Source organism: Coenobita brevimanus, chromosome 69, assembly GCF_032717465.1.
Source record: "Coenobita brevimanus isolate Jiangsu-jjx chromosome 69, ASM3271746v2, whole genome shotgun sequence".
Taxonomy (NCBI): Eukaryota; Metazoa; Arthropoda; class Malacostraca; order Decapoda; family Coenobitidae; genus Coenobita; species Coenobita brevimanus.
The window spans coordinates 17,914,843-17,934,537 of record NC_137022.1 but is presented as its reverse complement, the minus strand read 5'-3'; the positions used below and the strand labels follow the sequence as shown (position 1 = coordinate 17,934,537).

The following is a 19,695-nucleotide window of genomic DNA, read 5'->3' as shown; positions in this document are numbered from 1 at the left end:
CAAGTCTTGGACCAGACACCATCACATACAGTATGATCCAGCATCTTAAGGCCATCGTCTCTTTCGACATGTTGCTTCTAAACTGTTAGGGCTGGGAGGCTGCGATTTACATCAGTTCTTGACGTATGTGAAGGATTGTGTGTATATTAGTATCAACAAATTTGGTTCATTATATTTTTTAAGGAATTTTTTGTCAAGAATTTATGAACTATGTATATCGATTTAAAAGATTCCTAAAGTAATACATAAAATTTGGCTTGCTGTGTGGCAAACTAATTATGAAGAGTTGCTTAGCAGAGTCTCTAGTACATTTTATGATATTTGAATTTGAAGAATATAAGGGATTTTTTTTTTTCAATAAAAATCAATGTTTTCTTTTGTACCAATTTTCTGTATGTTTGGCAAGCTCTGTATACCAAACATATCGTTATATAAACATTTCAATAAGAGAATTTTAGGTAAATTTATGGGCTTTCCTGTGGTATCTTGTTTCTATAGCTTGATTAGTTTAGGAGCTAATAGAGTCCAAAGGCTAAAAGCATACCTTCTCTGCAAACGCTCATCAAAGGTGTCAGGTCACGAAGCACTGAGCAACACACCCTCTCTCACTCATTCCTCCGGCTTCACTGAGTGTACAGCTGATGAGCTGACACTAAAAAGCATGCCAGATGTCGAAAAAAGGAGTATTTAGTCGGCGATTTATTTACAAAAAAAAAAAAAAAAAAAAAAAAAAAAAACATTTCTATGTAAATTTTGCACAAAGTTTTATCATGATGCGTGTATGAGTGCTGAAGTTTCACTTCAGTGCTTGATATGGCTGTAAAAAGAAAATACAATTTAAAAAAACTTATACATTTCTGAAGATGCTATCACTTCGCACAGAGACAGAGGAAGGATGCCAGAGCGTCGTAGAATTTTTTCAGAATATTAAAAATTTTAATTTTTCCATCAAAATGAAGACAGTCGCCTTCAGACAATCTGATTAAGCTGTTAGCTTTATACAATGAGCTTTGGGCATCCTGAATGTTCCCAAACTCATAGCACTTTACACATGTCACACTGATATCCAAATAGGCTGGTCGTCTTATGAATCCCACTTCATTCTGCCCTATTATGTTGACTTCTTGCCTGTGTAAGGTTCTGGAATGAATGGTTAATAACAGAAGTCTTTTCGTTTTCGAGTCAAGGAATTTGTTACAAGATCGACAGTGTGGCGTCCGTAAATACAAAAGTTCACTACATCAGTTAATGAATTTAGAGCACTGCATTTCAAAAGCATTTGCCAATAAAGAATTCATGATAGGGGTGTTCTTGGGCATCCATAAAGCCCATAACATTTAAGAGGTAATTTGCCCATTTTTATTTAAAATTTTTAAGGGACGGTACTTTCTCTGTCAGGATGCCCCATAACATAACATCAGATATATTTATCCAAGAAAACAGGGTGTGCTAAGTCCTACTCTGTTTAATATTTTGGTCAATGATATTCTGTCATCAGCTCTCATCCTGAGGAATCTTAAAATCTCACTCTACTCTGACGATTGTGCAATATGGCACCTTTCCCGAAATCCACAATTTTCGGCTGAACGGATTCAAGCAGCCCTTGATTCCGTCCACTGACGGGCCTTGCAGTGGGGATTTAAGTTTTCTGTCCCTAAGTGTGCCACTGTAATTTTCACTAACCTTGATGTCCCTTATTTACATTTGACATTGGATAATCAGGCAGTGCCTTTTCAGAATTCTGTAAAGTTTTTGGTCCTCACATTGATCATAGATTGGATTTTAAATTTCATGTTAATAATTTGCATGCTTGTAACGATATACCATATGTCCTCAAGTAGCAGGTGCTACTTTGGGAGCCGACAGAAAATCTTTATTAATGGTGTATAAGTCACTTATTCGATCCATGGTAAACTGTGGTGTACAGGTGTATGGGTAGGCATCCGATGCCACATTGAGGAGGTTGGATGTTTTACAAAATAAATGTTTGCAAATGTATCTTGGACCCTTATGGTGTACCCGTGTAACTCATATGGAAGTGGAGGTAAATGTCCCTCCCCTCCTTATTTGCCGAAACCACTGAATTTTATCTTTTGGCGTCTGGACCACCAGGAAAAGTGATATTGGCAGTGTGGTCTGTGTCCCCCCTTTGTCAACATCACCATCTTATGAGGGAGATTCGTGAGCCACTTGCTGTTTGCCTCCATTTACTGACTCAAGAGCTTGGTGTGGACCTCGGTGACTGTGACAAATTGATGATTAAAAACACAGTCCCTTAGGAGCCACCCACCTTTGCTGTTGATGTTTCATGGCTCCCAGCACTGAAGACAAAGATGCCGGAGGCAGAGGTCCACCACTTGTTTCATAACATCATCATGAGTCATTTGGGGTCCCATCAATTGTACTCAGATGGCTCCAAGTCGAATGTGTGGGTGCTAGTGTGTGGTCGGCTGAATGTGCCCATTGGTATTCGGCTGCCAACTTCTACATCTGTGTTCACAGCTGAGCTTGTTGCTATTGACAAAGCCATAGACTATGCCCTAAATTGTTAACATGTGCACATTTGTCACTTATTCAGATTCTAAGGCAGCCTTCACTTGATTGCTTCTTGCACTATCGATTCCAATGAAATCTCTGGCCACATCATTAATGAACTGCATTCATGCAAGAAGTCCTTCACGCTGATCTGGGTGCCTGGTTATTGCCGTATTATGGCAATGAGCAGGTTGACTTACTTGCAGAGTCATCTGTGGAACTCAAGGAGACTTGGGACGTTCCTTGTGATCTACAGTCGAGTCTCTCTCTTGGAAAGACATCAATAAATCTTCTGTGGCAAGGTCATTGGACCAGACTGAATTTACCAACTGTAAAGCCACTCCTTGGCGACATGGACACAGCAAATCGTCCCATTCACCAGGAAGAAAGAATACTGGCTAGTATGTGGATGAACTGCACCAGTATTACCCACATGTTGCCATATATTGAAAGATGTTTTCCACTGCACTTTGACATCTGTGATGCAGTGTTATCTGTCATTCTTTTTATCCTGCACTGTCGGCGATTTATTAGTGAACATGCATCACTTATAAATTACTTGGCACAGCACTACTCCGTTTCCACGATCCTGGGTGATGGGGATATTGTAATGACAAACTAATGGCTTTCTTGAGGGAGACCGGATTGATCAGAGTGATGTGACTTTTTGACTATGTGGTAATGGTTTTTATCGAATGTAAATATGTATATTTTGTGTTATTTAATTAGGCTTGACAGTTGACGTATTTGAATTAGTTTCTGCTTCCAACTGATCTATTTCTTATATTGATGTCCCCTCTATCAAACCACTAGCCTTGACTGACAGTCACAAGCTGAAGAGTGCAATTGTGCAATATAGAAAGGTATTGGGCACTTTCAGTTGATGGTGTTTTGTTGGACGAGGTATTTCATTTTTCATTTTTTTTCATTGCCAGACGCCATGTATCCCAAACGGGGTGGTCACGGGCTTAGAGTTAATTGTTTTACAGGGAGGGGCACTAATCCTCCACCAACCCCACTTGTCACGTACGAGGTATTTCACCTCGTGTAAATATGTAAATGCTTTAAAACTACCTATGTGCCTCAATCGACAGTCAGCAGGTGATGAGTACAGGTGTGTAAGGTAGAAAGCAAAGCTGGGCACTCCTGTAATCACTTCCGCAAACCACAAATTCTGCAACTGCGGAAGTGTGATTTCATCCACGAATTTGCGTTTGCGACGAATTTGCGTTTGCGACAAATTCTCCGCCAATTCGTAATTTTGCACTTGCAGAAGTGCAAATTTTTGGTTTTCCACTTGCGGAAGCACTTCTGCAAACGCAAATCTGCCTGCAAACATCTATGTGGCCCAGCCCCGGGTGAGTTGCTGGTTAGATGGTGCCAGCCGCTACTCCCGCACTTGCCATATGTACGATAAATATTGTATATAAACGATAAATTCACCTTCGGTACGATGTACAATAGCATTTTTTATTATCATACATTTTTTACGATAATTTTATGAGTCCTTCAAAAGGATATATATATATATATATATATATATATATATATATATATATATATATATATATATATATATATATATATATATAAATGTATATATATAACTATACATATATATATATATATATATATATATATATATATATATATATAGAGAGAGAGAGAGAGAGAGAGAGAGAGAGAGAGAACGGCTGAAGATCAGATTCATCTCTTTTTTATATTCACTGGCTTCATACCAAGCTCCCAGGAATGGAATGAAAATGGGTATAAGCCAAGAGAGGGCAACGTTCGCACTCGTGATTAAATAATAAAGCTTAACATAGTCATAGCAAGTCGTATTCTACTTTACATTGGCGGGTTCCTCACTACATTATTTTAATAATATACTGTATGTGCTGTCTGGGGAGAGGGTAAGAAATAAGAATCTAAGGATAAAAGCCAGAAAAGATTTTTTTTTTTTCTCCAATTAATAAAGAAAAATACAAAGTGTAATTCAAGATCAACTTATTTTCGAGATTCATAGATTTTATAATGTATGCCACTGATGTAAACTACATCGATACTAGAAAGACTTGTTTAGCATACAAGCCAATAACAAGGTGAAAAGTGCAAAGATGTGCTACGAAACCTCCCAGTCCAACAAGAATTTGATTTTTAGTCTAACCTTCAAATTTGTCATAGCATTGCCAGTGCCAGTATTTCTGTCTCAACAAAAATCATTAGGTAGATAAAAAACAGATTAAATAAAAAACATACAAAGTGAAACTGGATACAATTTTACTATTTTCCCTACCAGACAATCACCATTCCCCATGCGGTATCAACATAGGTAGATATATATACAGATAGATAGATATACTGTATGTTGGAGTTGTCTTAGTTGTTCGAGGAGTCTGACTGTGACTAAGGTGAGGAATGAGAAAGTTAAAGCTGAGGAATGGATGTCGACTAGTGTGTCAACTTGTCAAGTGTGAGCTGTGAAGTGTAATAATTTAATTCATTTATATACAACAGTGACAGATTTACCCTTGTTTTGTAGTAAAAACACTTTAATATACTAATAACAATAAATTGAAATATATACTTTAATTTTACCTGTAACTATAATTTTATATATCCCATTAATTCCTTTAGACAATTTCCAAACTTCATAACGTCACCTATTGTTAGTCAGAATACAGTAAATAAAGATATATTTGTAGTGGATGAGTAAGTAGAGATGATTTTTAACCCTTTGATAATGAAAAATATCATCCTAAACTTTATACAAGAAGTGGTGCCAAGTCAAAGCAAACCAGTCCCCGGTAGTCATTTTAGTGCTGACGTACAAACACAACAGGATATCTAGTCAAATATGTCACATACCAAATCTGGAGTAAATCGGATGAAATTTGACGATTTTATGTCCATATGAAATTTTAAGTCTGACCCACCTGACATTGAACCCCCTGCCGCTAACTGAGGGTTGACAAATGACGTAATGAGGCATGTAATAGGATGCAGATTTGAAAGATGCACCTTTAGGTTTTGGTTTGATGTCGATATGACGAATTTGAAAGGAGTTATGGTGAGAACGATTTTTTTTTATATAATTTTTTGGGCCTACAGCCTGAGCTTTGGCCCAGTTTGGCCTAAAATTTAATCAGGTAATCATAAGTTCATTGCTCGTCATCCCTTTAATTTTAGTCAAGACTGCACCAGTAGTTTTCACATAAAGTGATTAACAGACAGACAGACACAGACAAATAAACAGACAGAAAAACCGAATGAAAACAATACCCGTCCCCGAGCCCCTCCCGGGTGGGGACGGGTAATGATCATCTAATGGTATACAAAATAAAATGAAGCTGATGCCAGGGTAATGAAAGGGATACAAATTGGTTTGCATTTGCGTTGGTGCATTTGTGGAACTGCTAATATCAAGCATTTTGCGGAATTATGGTAACGTAAGGCAATTTTTTTAGTTTGCGGATTTGCGTTGGGGAAGTGAATTTCCATTTGCGGTGCCCACCTCTGGTAGAAAGGCATTTCATATCTGCAGTCAATGGTGTTCTCTTGGTAGAGGTATTTTTCCCAGTAGTGTAGGTCTAGTTATTTGTATCTTTAGGCAATAGTATAGATTAGCGATTTGTCTGTTAGCTTTCTTAATTTCAGGTTTTGAGATGAGGTATTTTTATATAAGTTATGTAATAAGAAAAAAAGAATTAAAAGGAAAAGCAAATAAAAATTATATCTATATCTATATATATCTCTATCTATCTATCTATCTATATCTATCCATCTATCTCTATATATATAATATATATATATATATATATATATATATATATATATATATATATATATATATATAATATATATATATATATATATATATATATATATATATATATATATATATATATATATATATATATATATATATATATATATCCTCATCATCAGCCGTTTGAGTATCCACTGCAGGACCAGCCTATCCCGACCGAAGTTGAGATGATAATAGCCAATGTATCTCTCTACCAAGTGGCTTAGGCTGTCTGGCAGAGATTGTATGTAGGGTGAGAAGTACTTGTAAGTGTAATTGTAGTGTTGGAGTGGCTTTGGATGTGTGTGTAGTCTGTGAACCAAGTGTAATCGGCCCGTGCAAGGCAACTGGGTGCAAGCATACTTTATAATATTCGACACTGGTTCAACCACAGCACCACTTGTGTCTGCCAATGCAGTACATGGCCGGATGAACACTCCCAAAGTTTATTATCCTGGCAGGGCACAAACCCTGGTTCACCTGTGTACAGAATGCACACTCTACCACTGTACCACAGAGACTCCATATATATATATATATACAATAATCCCTCCACTATCCGACTTAATAGAGCCAAAGGCATGTCCAGAAAGAGGTCCTGTCTGGATAGTGGACACCAGCCTCCTGGACTTGTACTTATGGGCCCTAACTCAGAAAAACACCTATACAACTCCCTCTGGACATGCATAGCACCTATTTAAAACCCAAATCACACCAATAAGGGATATAAAAGACTGAAATAAATGCAAAAGAACCATAAAATTAGGTTTTAGAGATTAGTTTATACAATATTATTAAACATTCTGGGTACTTACAACAAGTCCCTGGCTCCTGGACTGGTACTTATGGACCCTAACTCAGAGAAATACCTCTCTACTGCTTCGTTGCCATGATCACTCCTTGGTCCATTGGTTGGATGAGAGCAGTAGCATTAGGTGGCAGAAACATGCACCTAATGCGGCCATTCTCAGCCACCAAGTCCTTGTCGCACGGGTGGGCAGGTGCATTGTTGAGAAGGAGGGCCTGTACCTGGTCGCATGGGATTACCAGTTTCTCCATCTGGTAATGTATGATCTCCTTGACGAAATGGCGGTGGAACCAGTCTTTGAAGATATGGGCTGTGAACCATGCCTTCAAGGAATGGTACCAAACGACAGGAAGGACATCCATCACCCCACGAAGACACCGAGGCTGCTTTGCACGGCCAACAATAATGTGCTTAACACGCGCCGTCCCGGCGACGTGAATTAACGTCTGCACATGATGTGCAGTCATGTCCCAGCGACGTGAATTAACTTTGCAACATTGCAAGTTCCATAATTTTCACATTTTTCAAAATTCGCACCTGATTTTTGTTTTACCCGCCTACGCAAGCCTCACCTACTCGCCACAAGGCGGATAATCCCCTAGACCCAGATTAACCCCACCTGACCCTGTGATCGTCCACTTACCTGTCAGCAGTCACCCAGGTCAGACATGGAGCGTCGTGGGCTGTCAGACGAGGAGATACAAGTCGCCCTGGATACCTTTACAGGGGATAGTGATTCCCCACTGGACGACGACACCCTTGATGTCGATTACATGCAGCCTGAGGAGGTTACCAGCAGCAGTGATGAGGAGGTCCCTTCCCCAAGGAAGGTCAAATATATAACATATAGGAGGGCAGGGGACGGCCAGCCTGCACCACGTGCTGCATCTAGGCAGCAACACATACCATCAGATGAGGACGAGGACGAGGACGAGGAAGTAGTACATGGTGGCGTATTTTCCTGGCTGGGGAAGGAAAAGATATCACCACGTGGGACTGTGACAGACGTCACATTGCGACTGTTCTACAGGTATGTTCCTTCTATGTGTTCTGTGGCAGGAAGTAGTGGTGTGGGGATGGTTAGGGCAGCAGAAAGTGAAAGTGTTGGGGCGGGAGAGCACAGACAGATTCGTGAAAGCGAGAGTGGTGTGGGGGAGGCAACACGTCCACGTGGTGTTCGTGTTAGGCGTGGTGTGGGTTAGCAGAAAGTGAAAGCACTTGTCTAACATGTAAAGGGGTAATATGTTATATTGGAAGTATTATAAAAGGTGAATAATTAGATTTTGAGTTGAAAAAATAATGACGGTACCTGAAGTCACGTGGTAGCGCTATTGCCATGCTCATTCTTTTTGTAAAGCATGTACATCTATAAGAGCAATTGTATAACATGTAAAGGGGTAATATGTTATGTTGGAAGTATTATTACAAGGTGAATAATTAGATTTCGAGTGACCTGAACTCACGTGGTTACGCTATTGCTATGCTCATTCTTTTCGTAAAGCATGTACATCTATAAAAGCAATTGTATAACATATAAAGGGGTAATATGTTGTATTGGAAGTATTATAAAAAGTGAATAATTAGATTTCGAGTGACCTACCCAGGTCAGAAGAGACACTAAGGTCCTTTCACTGCAAGAAGTCTGTTCAGGGTGGGGCCCACCTGGTGAATCACCTCTAGCGATGCTGCCAAATCAACCGTAGTACATGCCTCTCTCTCTCTTATTTCCCATCTATGTGCTATTTGAAATTGTATTTTATATTCTGTTTATAATAAAGGAAGTTATATAGTACATTGAGTATCACTTTTTAGAATTATAACAACGATTTAAATGAATTCTATGACATGTGGCAGTGCTTTTTTCCCATGTTGCCACACCGAGGTCGGCGAGGGACCCAGGGTCAGAGAGAGGATTAGGCCTACGGGGGAAACCTCTTAAAAATAAAACGTGCCTAGACTTTTACCTCGTAGGTGGAGTGGAAAAAAAGTTGAAAATAAATAATAAATATATACAATATACATATATATAAATATATATAAATATATATATATACATATCTATCTATCTATATATATATATATATATATATATATATATATATACATACATATATATATATATATATATATATATATAGAGAGAGAGAGAGAGAGAGAGAGAGAGAGAGAGAGAGAAACAGGTGGGATGGGGGTAGGTAGGGAGACAGAGTGATAATCCGATAATTGGTGGTCAAATTGGCAACGTCGCACTCGGGGAAATCCCAACTTCTGCCACACCCTGAACGGACTTCTTGCTGCGAAAGGACCATAGGTACGAGTGTGTGGAGTGCAACGTTGCTCTCTGCCTGCAACCATGCTTCCGTGAGTATCATAATAACAGGTACTATTGAAAGTGTGTATAGTGTGGTAAGGCCTGTTAATACGCGATAAAGTGTCGCTCAGTATCATAATAGTGCCATGTTATCATATGTGACACTAATCATAGGAGGTTGTATAGTTACTGTAAAGTTAGTATGTAGGTTGAAAAATAGTCTAAGTTGAAAGTCACAGAACATACAGTCAGTAGGTAAATAAGCACTAGGAAGAATTCTGTTCACGGTGTAAGAGTGGGAAATTCCTCAAGGGCTCTAAATTTAGCCACCAGTTATGGGATAAGCTGTCTCCCAGTGTACCACCATCCCACCTCACTCTCTCTCTCTCTCTCTCTCTCTCTCTCTCTCTCTCTCTATTAGGATAAGGCTTACTGTAAATCGTGTACTACTGTGAAAGCAAATGTCTAACATCGAAAAGGCCAGAATGTAATGTGAGAAGTACTATAAAGGGGGAGAAAATAAATTCAGAGGTGAAAAAATAATGACATGACATGACTTACCTACGTAAATTAGCGCTACTTCTATGCTAATTCTTTTCATAAAGCATGTACTTCTGTAAAAGCAATTGTCTAACATGTAAATGGGTAATATGTTATAAGTAATCAAAAAGGTGAAAAAATAGAATCTGAGTTGAAAAAAAGCATGAAAGACCAAGTTGTCACTTGGTAAATAAGCGCTATTCTTATGCTTTTTTTTTTTTTTTTTTTGTAAAGCAAGTACATCTATAAAACTAATTGTATAACATGTAAGTGGATTATATATTATGTTATAAGTAATCTAAAAGGTGAAAAAATAGAATCTGAGTTGAAAAAAGCATGAAATAAAATGATCTCACTTGGTAAATAAGCACTACTTTTATGCTAACTCTTGTCATAATGCCTCAAAATATGTACAAACAATTATGTAAAGTGGGAAAATGGTATGATGTTATTGTGGAAGTAATATGGAACATGAAAAAATACAATAGCTGATGAAATAACGATGTTTGTTATCCATCGGTGACATAATCGACCGATTTCGCTAGGGTTGCACAATGGTACATACCTTATTTCTCATTTTTTTCTGTATAAAACCCAATATACTTCTGGTATACATATTTCCAACATATGAATACATGATAATAAACGTATACTGCATCAGTTCAGAGTACTCGTGCCACCATAGAAAACGTACAGTGAAAAGACTACTCATAGAGCTTGGCAGTACCTGTCAAACTTACGTGCTCTAGGTAAGCTATTTCTGGACCCAAGGGACACCTTTTTTTGTGATTTTCCTTAGTTTCTGACCAAAAGCGAATGTTTGAGCAAAAAAAAAAAAAAAAGGTCCAAAAAAGCCGGGACTGGGGCGGACCAAAGCTCAGAAAACGTTGGGATTGGGCGGGTTAAGCCGGTGCATGCCATTAGCATTAGCACAACACAAAGCAGATATTCTTTGTGTGGAGAGCTTGCGGCCAGGTACACGCTTCTCCATCTCCTCGGCTAGAGTGTTCATAGGCAAAGAGCGATAGAATAAACCAGTTTCGTCAGCGTTGTAGACTTGACCGAGAGTGAGGCCCTCCCTGTCGATCAAGCCCTTCAGCTTGTGCCGAAACTCCTCTGCTCCATCCTCGTTAGCGTCCAAAGCTTCGCCATGAGACTTACAGTTGGTAAGGCCATGTCGTAACTTGAACGCGAAGAGCAAACCCTCGGATGCTTTGAAGTCTAGGGCGTCGTGAAGCCTTGCAAACTTCTCAGCAGCAGCCTTCAGCTCCATGCCACGCACCATCACACCAGCAGCATGTTGCTGTCGATACTAAATCAACGTGGAGCAATTGACTTCAGCATACTTGGGAGTAAACATCATCTTCCTCTCCACACTGCGTTTGCTTTTCAACGAGAAGTCAGCCGTGTACTGCATAAGTTTGTCTCGGGATCTTTTGATATCAAACAAAGTAGATCGGGCCAGGTTGAACTCACGAAGGATGCGTGACGAAGACCATCCCGCATCCACTTTCTCCAATATCTCCCTCTTCTTCTCCAGAGTCAAAACCACTCTCTTCCTCTTCTCAGGCAGGGGGGCCATCATCATATACACAAAGAAGAGGCACAAGATCAGCAGGAGAGCCTGCAGCAGGTAAGGTAACACCACAAAAGCGAGCATGTGGGCAACCATGACGACGAGCATGCACTCACGACAAGAGACGGGCGGTAAGTGGGGAGGATGCAGGGGTGCTCTAGCAGACATCGAAGGAATGACGCACCAAAACAAAGCTGTCCCACGCCACGAGCGCCAAGTTCAAATTACCGGCAGGTAAAAGTCGGATTTTTTTTCGATTTTTTGGCGGTTTTCGGACCATTTTGGGAATACTGGATCCCGGGACGATAATGTCCGGTAAGTGAGGATGTCCAGAAAGTGGGCGTCCGGACAGTACAGGGATTACTGTATATATATATATATATATATATATATATATATATATATATGTCTATCTATCTGTCTATATATATATATATATATATATATATATCTGTATCTATCTATCTATCTATATATATGTACGATATATATATATATATATATATATATATATATATATATATCAGCAGCATATGAAATCTCGCCGCTGTAATCGTTTCGGCTATGGGATTCCTCAACTAGTCACTGATATATATATATCAGCTTGGAACCCCACAGCTGATCACCAATTTATATATATCAACTGAATCGTGACCTCACAGTTCCAAGCAAGATTATAACGTTGCTCCTGGTTAAGTCATCTCCGGCTGACACACTCCACCAAAACATCTTCTCACACACTGGAGATGGTGGGAATCGGTGTAGAATCCTGTTGAAGGAATGTAGAGGTAGCGTGTGCAGGGTGAACTGAAATAGAGCAGATTAAATCTCTCTTTATTGGCCACAGAAAGATACAACTGCGACGCAGAGAGAGCTCGGAGTTATACATCCCTCTCGTTCTACTGATACGTGCTTTCTGCTGTTGGCTAGCAGCGTCCTCTCTGGGTGTGGTGCCGAGTCAGCTAAATCAGAGGTGCTAAACCTCCACAGACAACTGGGATTTATACATGAATAGAGGCATCATAACTATACCATGTACATTATACACCTCAGTAAAATAGTATTGATTACATTAAAGTATTCCAACAAGGCAAATATTTCCCCCAAGACTTAAGCATATATACAATTCATATTTCTCTATCGCCTTCCCTTTACTCTAGGTTATGATTAAAAGAAGATGTCTGACTGTGCATCTTATCCCAAGCCACACTTTACAGTGAAATGGTGTTTGGTTATTTATCATTCATACTACGTTGCACATTGTTAATTATGAATAAACAACTTTATATGCAATATGCAACAATAGTGTGAAACAATAACTAGTCTTGGGAAACAATGTTGGCATCAGAACATCGCTCGGCCACACCTTTCGACGTCCCCGTCGACATTGTTATCCTAACTACTGTGTAGCCTAACCTATGTGTAGGGTAGCTAACTATTTAGCCATGTCCACTTGCAATCCACAAGTACGGATCAGTGGTGTGGGTTTCTCATTCGGCTTCGTATATAGTAGCCCCAGACACAAACATAGGACAAAACCACAACAAGTAGAAGACCAATGCCAGGACCAAATAGGAAGGAGAAAGGTATGAAGGGAGATAGAACAGTACATATGCTTCTAAATCAGTCTTGTTCAGGTGGGTGAGGAACTGTATCTCTTTGAGCACATGAGACAGCCTGTTTACATTCAAGGTAGGAACATTGAATGAAGGTAAAAAAGGTCGTTACTGGGACGAGAAGTTCACTGACAAGGCTAAATGGTGCTTGTTAGGTAGAACTGCTATCTCCTTACTGTGTAACTCACAATAATCGGGTGCAACATAGTAACCCTTCACCGTAAGGAACTGGTTTTGTGAGGCACATGTGAGTGTTACGTCCTCTGTCTCAGGAAAGAAGAAGTATTGTTTCGCATGTACATAAGCATGGAAAACTGACTTCAATTGAATGGGTTGGAAAGTGCAATGTTGCAGTGTAGAGGAAGTGTTTGTGTCCAACAAGGTCGTCTTACATTTCTCTACCCTTGACGGAATGAAGACAAAACGGAGAGCTGGACATACATGGAGATTAAGAAAACACTTCTCAAATTCATCAACAGTCGTTTCGGCTATATACCCTTTGTCATCCGACATAAGAAGCACCTCTGGTCCCTCATTCAGAATAACAATGTATTGTTAGTAGTAGCAAAAGGGAAAGGAATAAACCGCCATGCATGGTATTTTACAGCATTCCTCATAGGATCCAATATCAGGACACCATCATGGGTCAATTAGGCCTCTAACAATGGGTAATAATATTCCAGTTGACTCATACCAAAAGTGGCGTAAATCCATGCTTCACCATAGCTACGTCAAGAGCATTGATTAAAATGTGAGTAGAAAGCAATAAAGCATTAACCGTATTCAAACTTGCATCGATTAAGCCGTCCACCATATTGGCTGCATGCGACTCCAAAGCAGTGGTTGACTCGTCGAGAGCATGTAAGTACTCAGCAATTAACACTAAGTTAGCCAGGGTTGGTTAGGTGGTTTGGATGTTGTTCACAAGTCCTACGAGATGGTTGGTAGTCTTAATTATCTCGTTAGCATTGTTAGTGAACTCACCTAACTATTCATACATGTGTACGATTAGCCTGTTATTCGCCTTTGCCGCCAATGTCAAATCATGCATCTGTCTACCCAATTGCACTACGTCCTTGTCTAGCACTGTACCACAAGGCTTTTGAGACAGGATACTTAGGAGATCCACAAGCCCTCTCTTAGCACATGCATGGACATGCTTGGAAAGATCAGAATCTGTATTAGGTAAAGCGACATGCAATTTAGTGAGTCTGTCTGTGAGCCTAACTATGTGTCCAGTGTGAAGCTCGGTTATACCATGCAAGGTTTTTACCAAAGCTTCATTATTTGAGGTCATCAACTGCGGGTTCCAGTTGCATAACTTGCCGACTTTTGACAGTTACTGTCTGAGGTGAAACAATCCCTTAGAGACCTCTTGTATCTGGAGCTTGGAGATATCCTTCCAAATGGGCTCTTCAGTGCTCCTGGCATCAATGCAGTCGTGTCCGTGTCCGACATCGTTACATAGGTCCACTCCAAGCAATGTGAGAGGAGTACAAGCCACATGTTTGTAAGAGAAGATACTCCCTTAATTGCTCTTACTGTGGGATCGTAGCTTGCTGCGATAATCTTGGTTAGGGACAGGTGCGGACGACAACATAGACTGCGACAAAGATAGAGGGGACAACACATCAGATGACTGGTTAGTTTGGCTTAGCTCTTGACTTACTAGTTTGATCCTATCGGCATGTATTGCCTCATGAGTTCCATCAGCATCATTCCATAATTGATAAGTATGTCCGCGCATGTGTTCCACAATGGTATATGGCCCGCGGAACTTAGGTCTGAGCTTGGAAGTTCTCTCAGGGTTATTAATCATAACCTTCTGGCCTATCTCTGTCTTTTCCTGACTACATTTGTGTTGTTTCACCATCATCTCCGCTCTTGAGGCTTTTAGTCTTTTTCGTACTTCACTATGTATGCGTTGAAACTTTGCAAGCTGTACTTTGGCACAATTCTCTTGATTTTACACTGGGGCAAGAGGTTCAGCTAGCAAATCGTAGGGTAACACCTTCTCCTCTCCATAAAAGATATAATGAGGAGATTTCCCCGTTGACGAATTTTTTGAGGAGTTGATGGCCGCTGCTATATGTGGCAGCCAATCTTGCCACTTGGGTTGAACCGAAATTGCTGGTCTCAAGACTTCCAGTATCTTCCTGTTTGTCCCCTCCACCAGGCCATTGCTCTTGGGACTGTAAGGCGTAATGAAGGCTTGCCTTACCCCATAAGTACGACAGATTTCCTCTAACATTTGGTTACAAAATTCACTGCCATCGTTGAGCAATACCTTAGGTGTTGAGTATGGGCAAATCACTGAGGTTACAAAAGCGTGCACCACCTCCTCTGCAGTTTTCGTCTGTAAAGGTGCTAAACCAGTGAATCGCGAAAAATGGTCCACTGCCACCAATACATAGCTTGAGCCTTGATGACTCCTCGGCAATGCTAAGAGATCAATGGTGACTGTATCCCACCGCTGCCACCAAAATATATATCAGCAGCATATGAAATCTCGCCACTGTAATCGTTTCGGCTATGGGATTCCCCAGCTAGTCACTAATATATATATATCAGCTTGGAACCCCACAGCTGATCACCAATTTATATATATCAACTAAGTCGTGACCTCACAGTTCCAAACAAGATTATAACGTTGCTCCTGGTTAAGTCATCTCCGGCTGACACACTCCACCAAAACGTCTTCTCACACACTGGAGATGGTGGGAATCGGTGTAGAATCCTGTTGAAGGAATGTAGAGGTAGCGTGTGCAGGGTGAACTGAAATAGAGCAGATTAAATCTCTCTTTATTGGCCACAGAAAGATACAACTGCGACACAGAGAGAGCTCAGAGTTATACGTCCCTCTCGTTCTAGTGATACGTGCTTTCTGCTGTTGGCTAGCGGCGTCCCCTCTGGGTGTGGCGCCAAGTCAGCTTAATCAGAGGTGCTAAACCTCCACAGACAACTGGGATTTATACATGAATAGAAGCATAATCACCATACCATGTACATTATACACCTCAGTAAAATGGTATCGATTACATTAAAGTATTCCAACAAGGCAAATATTTCCCCCAAGACTTAAACATATATACAATTCATATTTCTCTATCGCCTTCCCTTTACTCTAGGTTATGATTAAAAGAAGATGTCTGACTGTGCGTCTTATCCCAAGCCACACGTTACAGTGAAATGGTGTTTGGTTATTTATCATTCATACTACGTTGCACATTGTTAATTATGAATAAACAACTTTATATGCAATATGCAACAATATTGTGACACTATAACTAGTCTTGGGAAACAATATTGGCACCAGAACACACACACACACACACACACACACACACACACATATATATATATATATATATATATATATATATATATATATATATATAGATAGATAGATAGATAGACATAGATAGATAGATATACTGTATATATATATATAGATAGATAGATAAATAGATAGGTTGATAGATAGATAGATAGATAGATATAGATAGATAGATAGATATAATTTATATATATATATATATATATATATATATATATATATATATATATATATCTATATATATATCTATCTATATATATATATATATATCTATCTCTATATCTATATATATATATATATATATATATATATATATATATATATATATATATACAGATAGATAGGTGTGTGTGTGTGTGAAGGTATGTCTGCATATTAGCATGTTTGTGTGCATATATATATATATATATATATATATATATATAAAGAAAGAAAAGACTGGCTAGCAGCAGGAGTGACAAGGACCTGCCGATTATGGAAAGTATTTTATAGGCGATAGAAATGCCTGAAATTGGGGACTGTGAGTCGTCAGCACCACTTCTTTGTTTTTATTGTTATCAGTATTGAATATTTTTATTTTTACTTACATATTGAGGTTTATTTAATGATGTCTTTGTGTTTTGTGGGTTTCTGGTTGTCTGTGCTTTGTTTGGTGGCTAGAATAATTTTTTTTCTCTTATCATAACTATTTTTTTAATCGTAATCCTAAATTTACATCATTTTAATTGTCACTAGGCCTGATGATGGAAAGAGTTGTTCCGAAACGTCGCAGAAAAGATGTTTATTACAACCTTGGTTCCTTTATTCATACTAAGACTGCAGTTTCCACACAAGAAGTTAGTACCACATATATATATATATATATATATATATATATATATCAGTCGGCCGTTAATTCAAGTGGACTATGTGCTGAAGTCATCGTAATTGTAAATAGGTTGTTTCATAGTCATTATCCGCAGTGTTTAAACTGATTTTTTTCCCCTCTCCGTTGGACCTCCATGGCATTCCATACTATTTGTACTTGGACTTAAAAAATAACAACTTGTTAATCGGTGGATAAGTGAGCTTCCACTGGAAAATGTGATGGCAACTGGTGTACTAACAGTTTTATTTAGTGCCTTTTTTCTTGGAGATAGACGAGATACTACCTTTGCATTTGTATCTCGTGCTTGACAAGAATGGTAGCTAAATTATATGTATAGAAGTGTAATTCACATTAATTGTATTGACATAAACATATGGCGATCCCACCACCCAGCACTTGTGCTGCAAGCGGCTTTGTATCTACGGTGATGTGGGATCTTTAATCGAATTTTCCATTATTTATATCAATAGTACGACCATCAAACCTTTTTGTGGGTCCTTCCAACTACTTGTAATTCACATATGAAAACCTCAGTGAAGATAATGGCTACTGGGTTATAATGTAAATGGATATGGTGGTTAATCGTTCACATATTTTTCTTCCTCACACTTTCCTTTCTCGAATGAAGTCGTATCATAGCATTATATATGAATTCAGATTATCATTTCCCCGTAAAAGCAGCCCTCTTATCTGAAGCCTTATGTGTTTTCAGACAGCAAAATCTTGTAAATTTTTCAGAAAATTTTCAATTGCCTGATCATCCTTACTAATTGGTTTTGCTGTGAACTACCCCAGACCGCCGTTCACTGCATCCGACCCGATGAAGACCTATAACATCATCCTGAAGGGCATCGACATGGTGGACTTCCCTCAGCATGTCACTCGTAGTGCCGTGTCTCTCATCAAGCGACTGTGTCGGGAAAGCCCAGCAGAACGCCTTGGCTACCAGAGGGCCGGCATACAGGACATAAAAAAACACAAGTTAGTCATCACTCTCGTCAGTGTCTTTTTCAGTATAAACATAGAGAGGTTGAGTAGCAAAGTATTAAGTGTATATGTTGTCTTCTCTAACTGATAATGGAGTAAATGTGGTTCTGTGGTACCGAACTCGCCTGACGACCTGCGTGTATCCTGAGTTTGGTCTTTAAGCAGGCCGTAGCTAACATAATGTGGTTGCTGATGATGTCCTCTCATATGTAAGTCAGCACATATTAATGACTTAATATTTATACAGTAGACTTTGACACAGTGGCCATATTGGTTGCAGTCAACAATATACGGACTAATACACATGCAGACTGTACTAACGCTGTTGTATGGGGGACAGTAAGTAATATAATAAAATGGAGTGGGCTAGTTTGTGGAAGCATCGGAAAGTTATTTCCTCACCCCTTCGAAAGACTGTCATTTCCGTGAAGTATGAATAAGGTCAAGAAATGCTGGTTCCGTATATGATTTTACATCGTTGTTTAAAGTGTGAAAACTTTATTGGACGCATAGAAAATTAAATATCTCCATTTCCTGGTGTGTAAAAATATTCATCGTTGTCTACGTCTATTATTATTATTATTATTATTATTAGTAGTAGTAGTAGTAGTAGTAGTAGTACTAGTACTAGTAGTAGTATAGTAGTAGTAGTAGTAGTAGTATAGTAGTAGTAGTAGTAGTAGTATTGTTATTATTAATATAATTTATTTGCAGATGGTTTCTAGGGTTTGACTGGGACGGCCTGAGGGCAAGAGCACTCCAGCCTCCGATTATTCCAAAGGTACGTTATCATCATCATCATTATTATCATCATTCTTCCGGAGGATAGGGGGAAATATTATTTGTGTCTTTCCTGAGTGCCGTGAAAGTCAGTTAACAGTGGCAGGAATATAGGACTAAAGTGGGTTAATTCTCTCTAGTAAAGTAGTTGTATGTTCGGGTTATTAGCCTATTTGAGGACTGTAAGTGTAGTGTACAGGAAATGAGGTAAATACATTATTTCAGGATTTTTTCATACAGTTATCCAGATCAAGTGTTTTGTGTGTGTGTGTGTGTGTGTGTGTGTGTGTGTGTGTGTGTGTGTGTGTGTGTGTGTGTTTGAAAATAACTCAAAGAGATTTGACCTAGTTTTAACCAAAACTTGGTAGAAGAGTACAGGGGCAGCCATGCATAGAAATTTTTTTTGAACAATATGTGAAAGGTCAGGGTCGCAGGTCAAGGATAACTTAAAACGATTTCATTTAATATAATCCAAGCTATGTGGAAGGGTTAAGGATAAAGCTAGAACAAAAGAGTTCATCTTTGAGAA

The 19,695-nt window shown here is 39.1% G+C and overlaps 1 protein-coding gene across 1 annotated transcript in view; it reads left to right on the top strand.

The window, feature by feature from the left end:
• Positions 1–19,695, top strand: part of LOC145406106 (cGMP-dependent protein kinase, isozyme 1-like) — a 664,176-nt gene that overhangs the window by 608,232 nt on the left and 36,249 nt on the right. The window contains exons 12-13 of the mRNA XM_080277304.1: positions 18,195–18,380; positions 19,101–19,167. Coding sequence (XP_080133430.1) covers positions 18,195–18,380; positions 19,101–19,167 — 253 coding nt within the window. The remainder of the gene's footprint in view (positions 1–18,194; positions 18,381–19,100; positions 19,168–19,695) is intronic.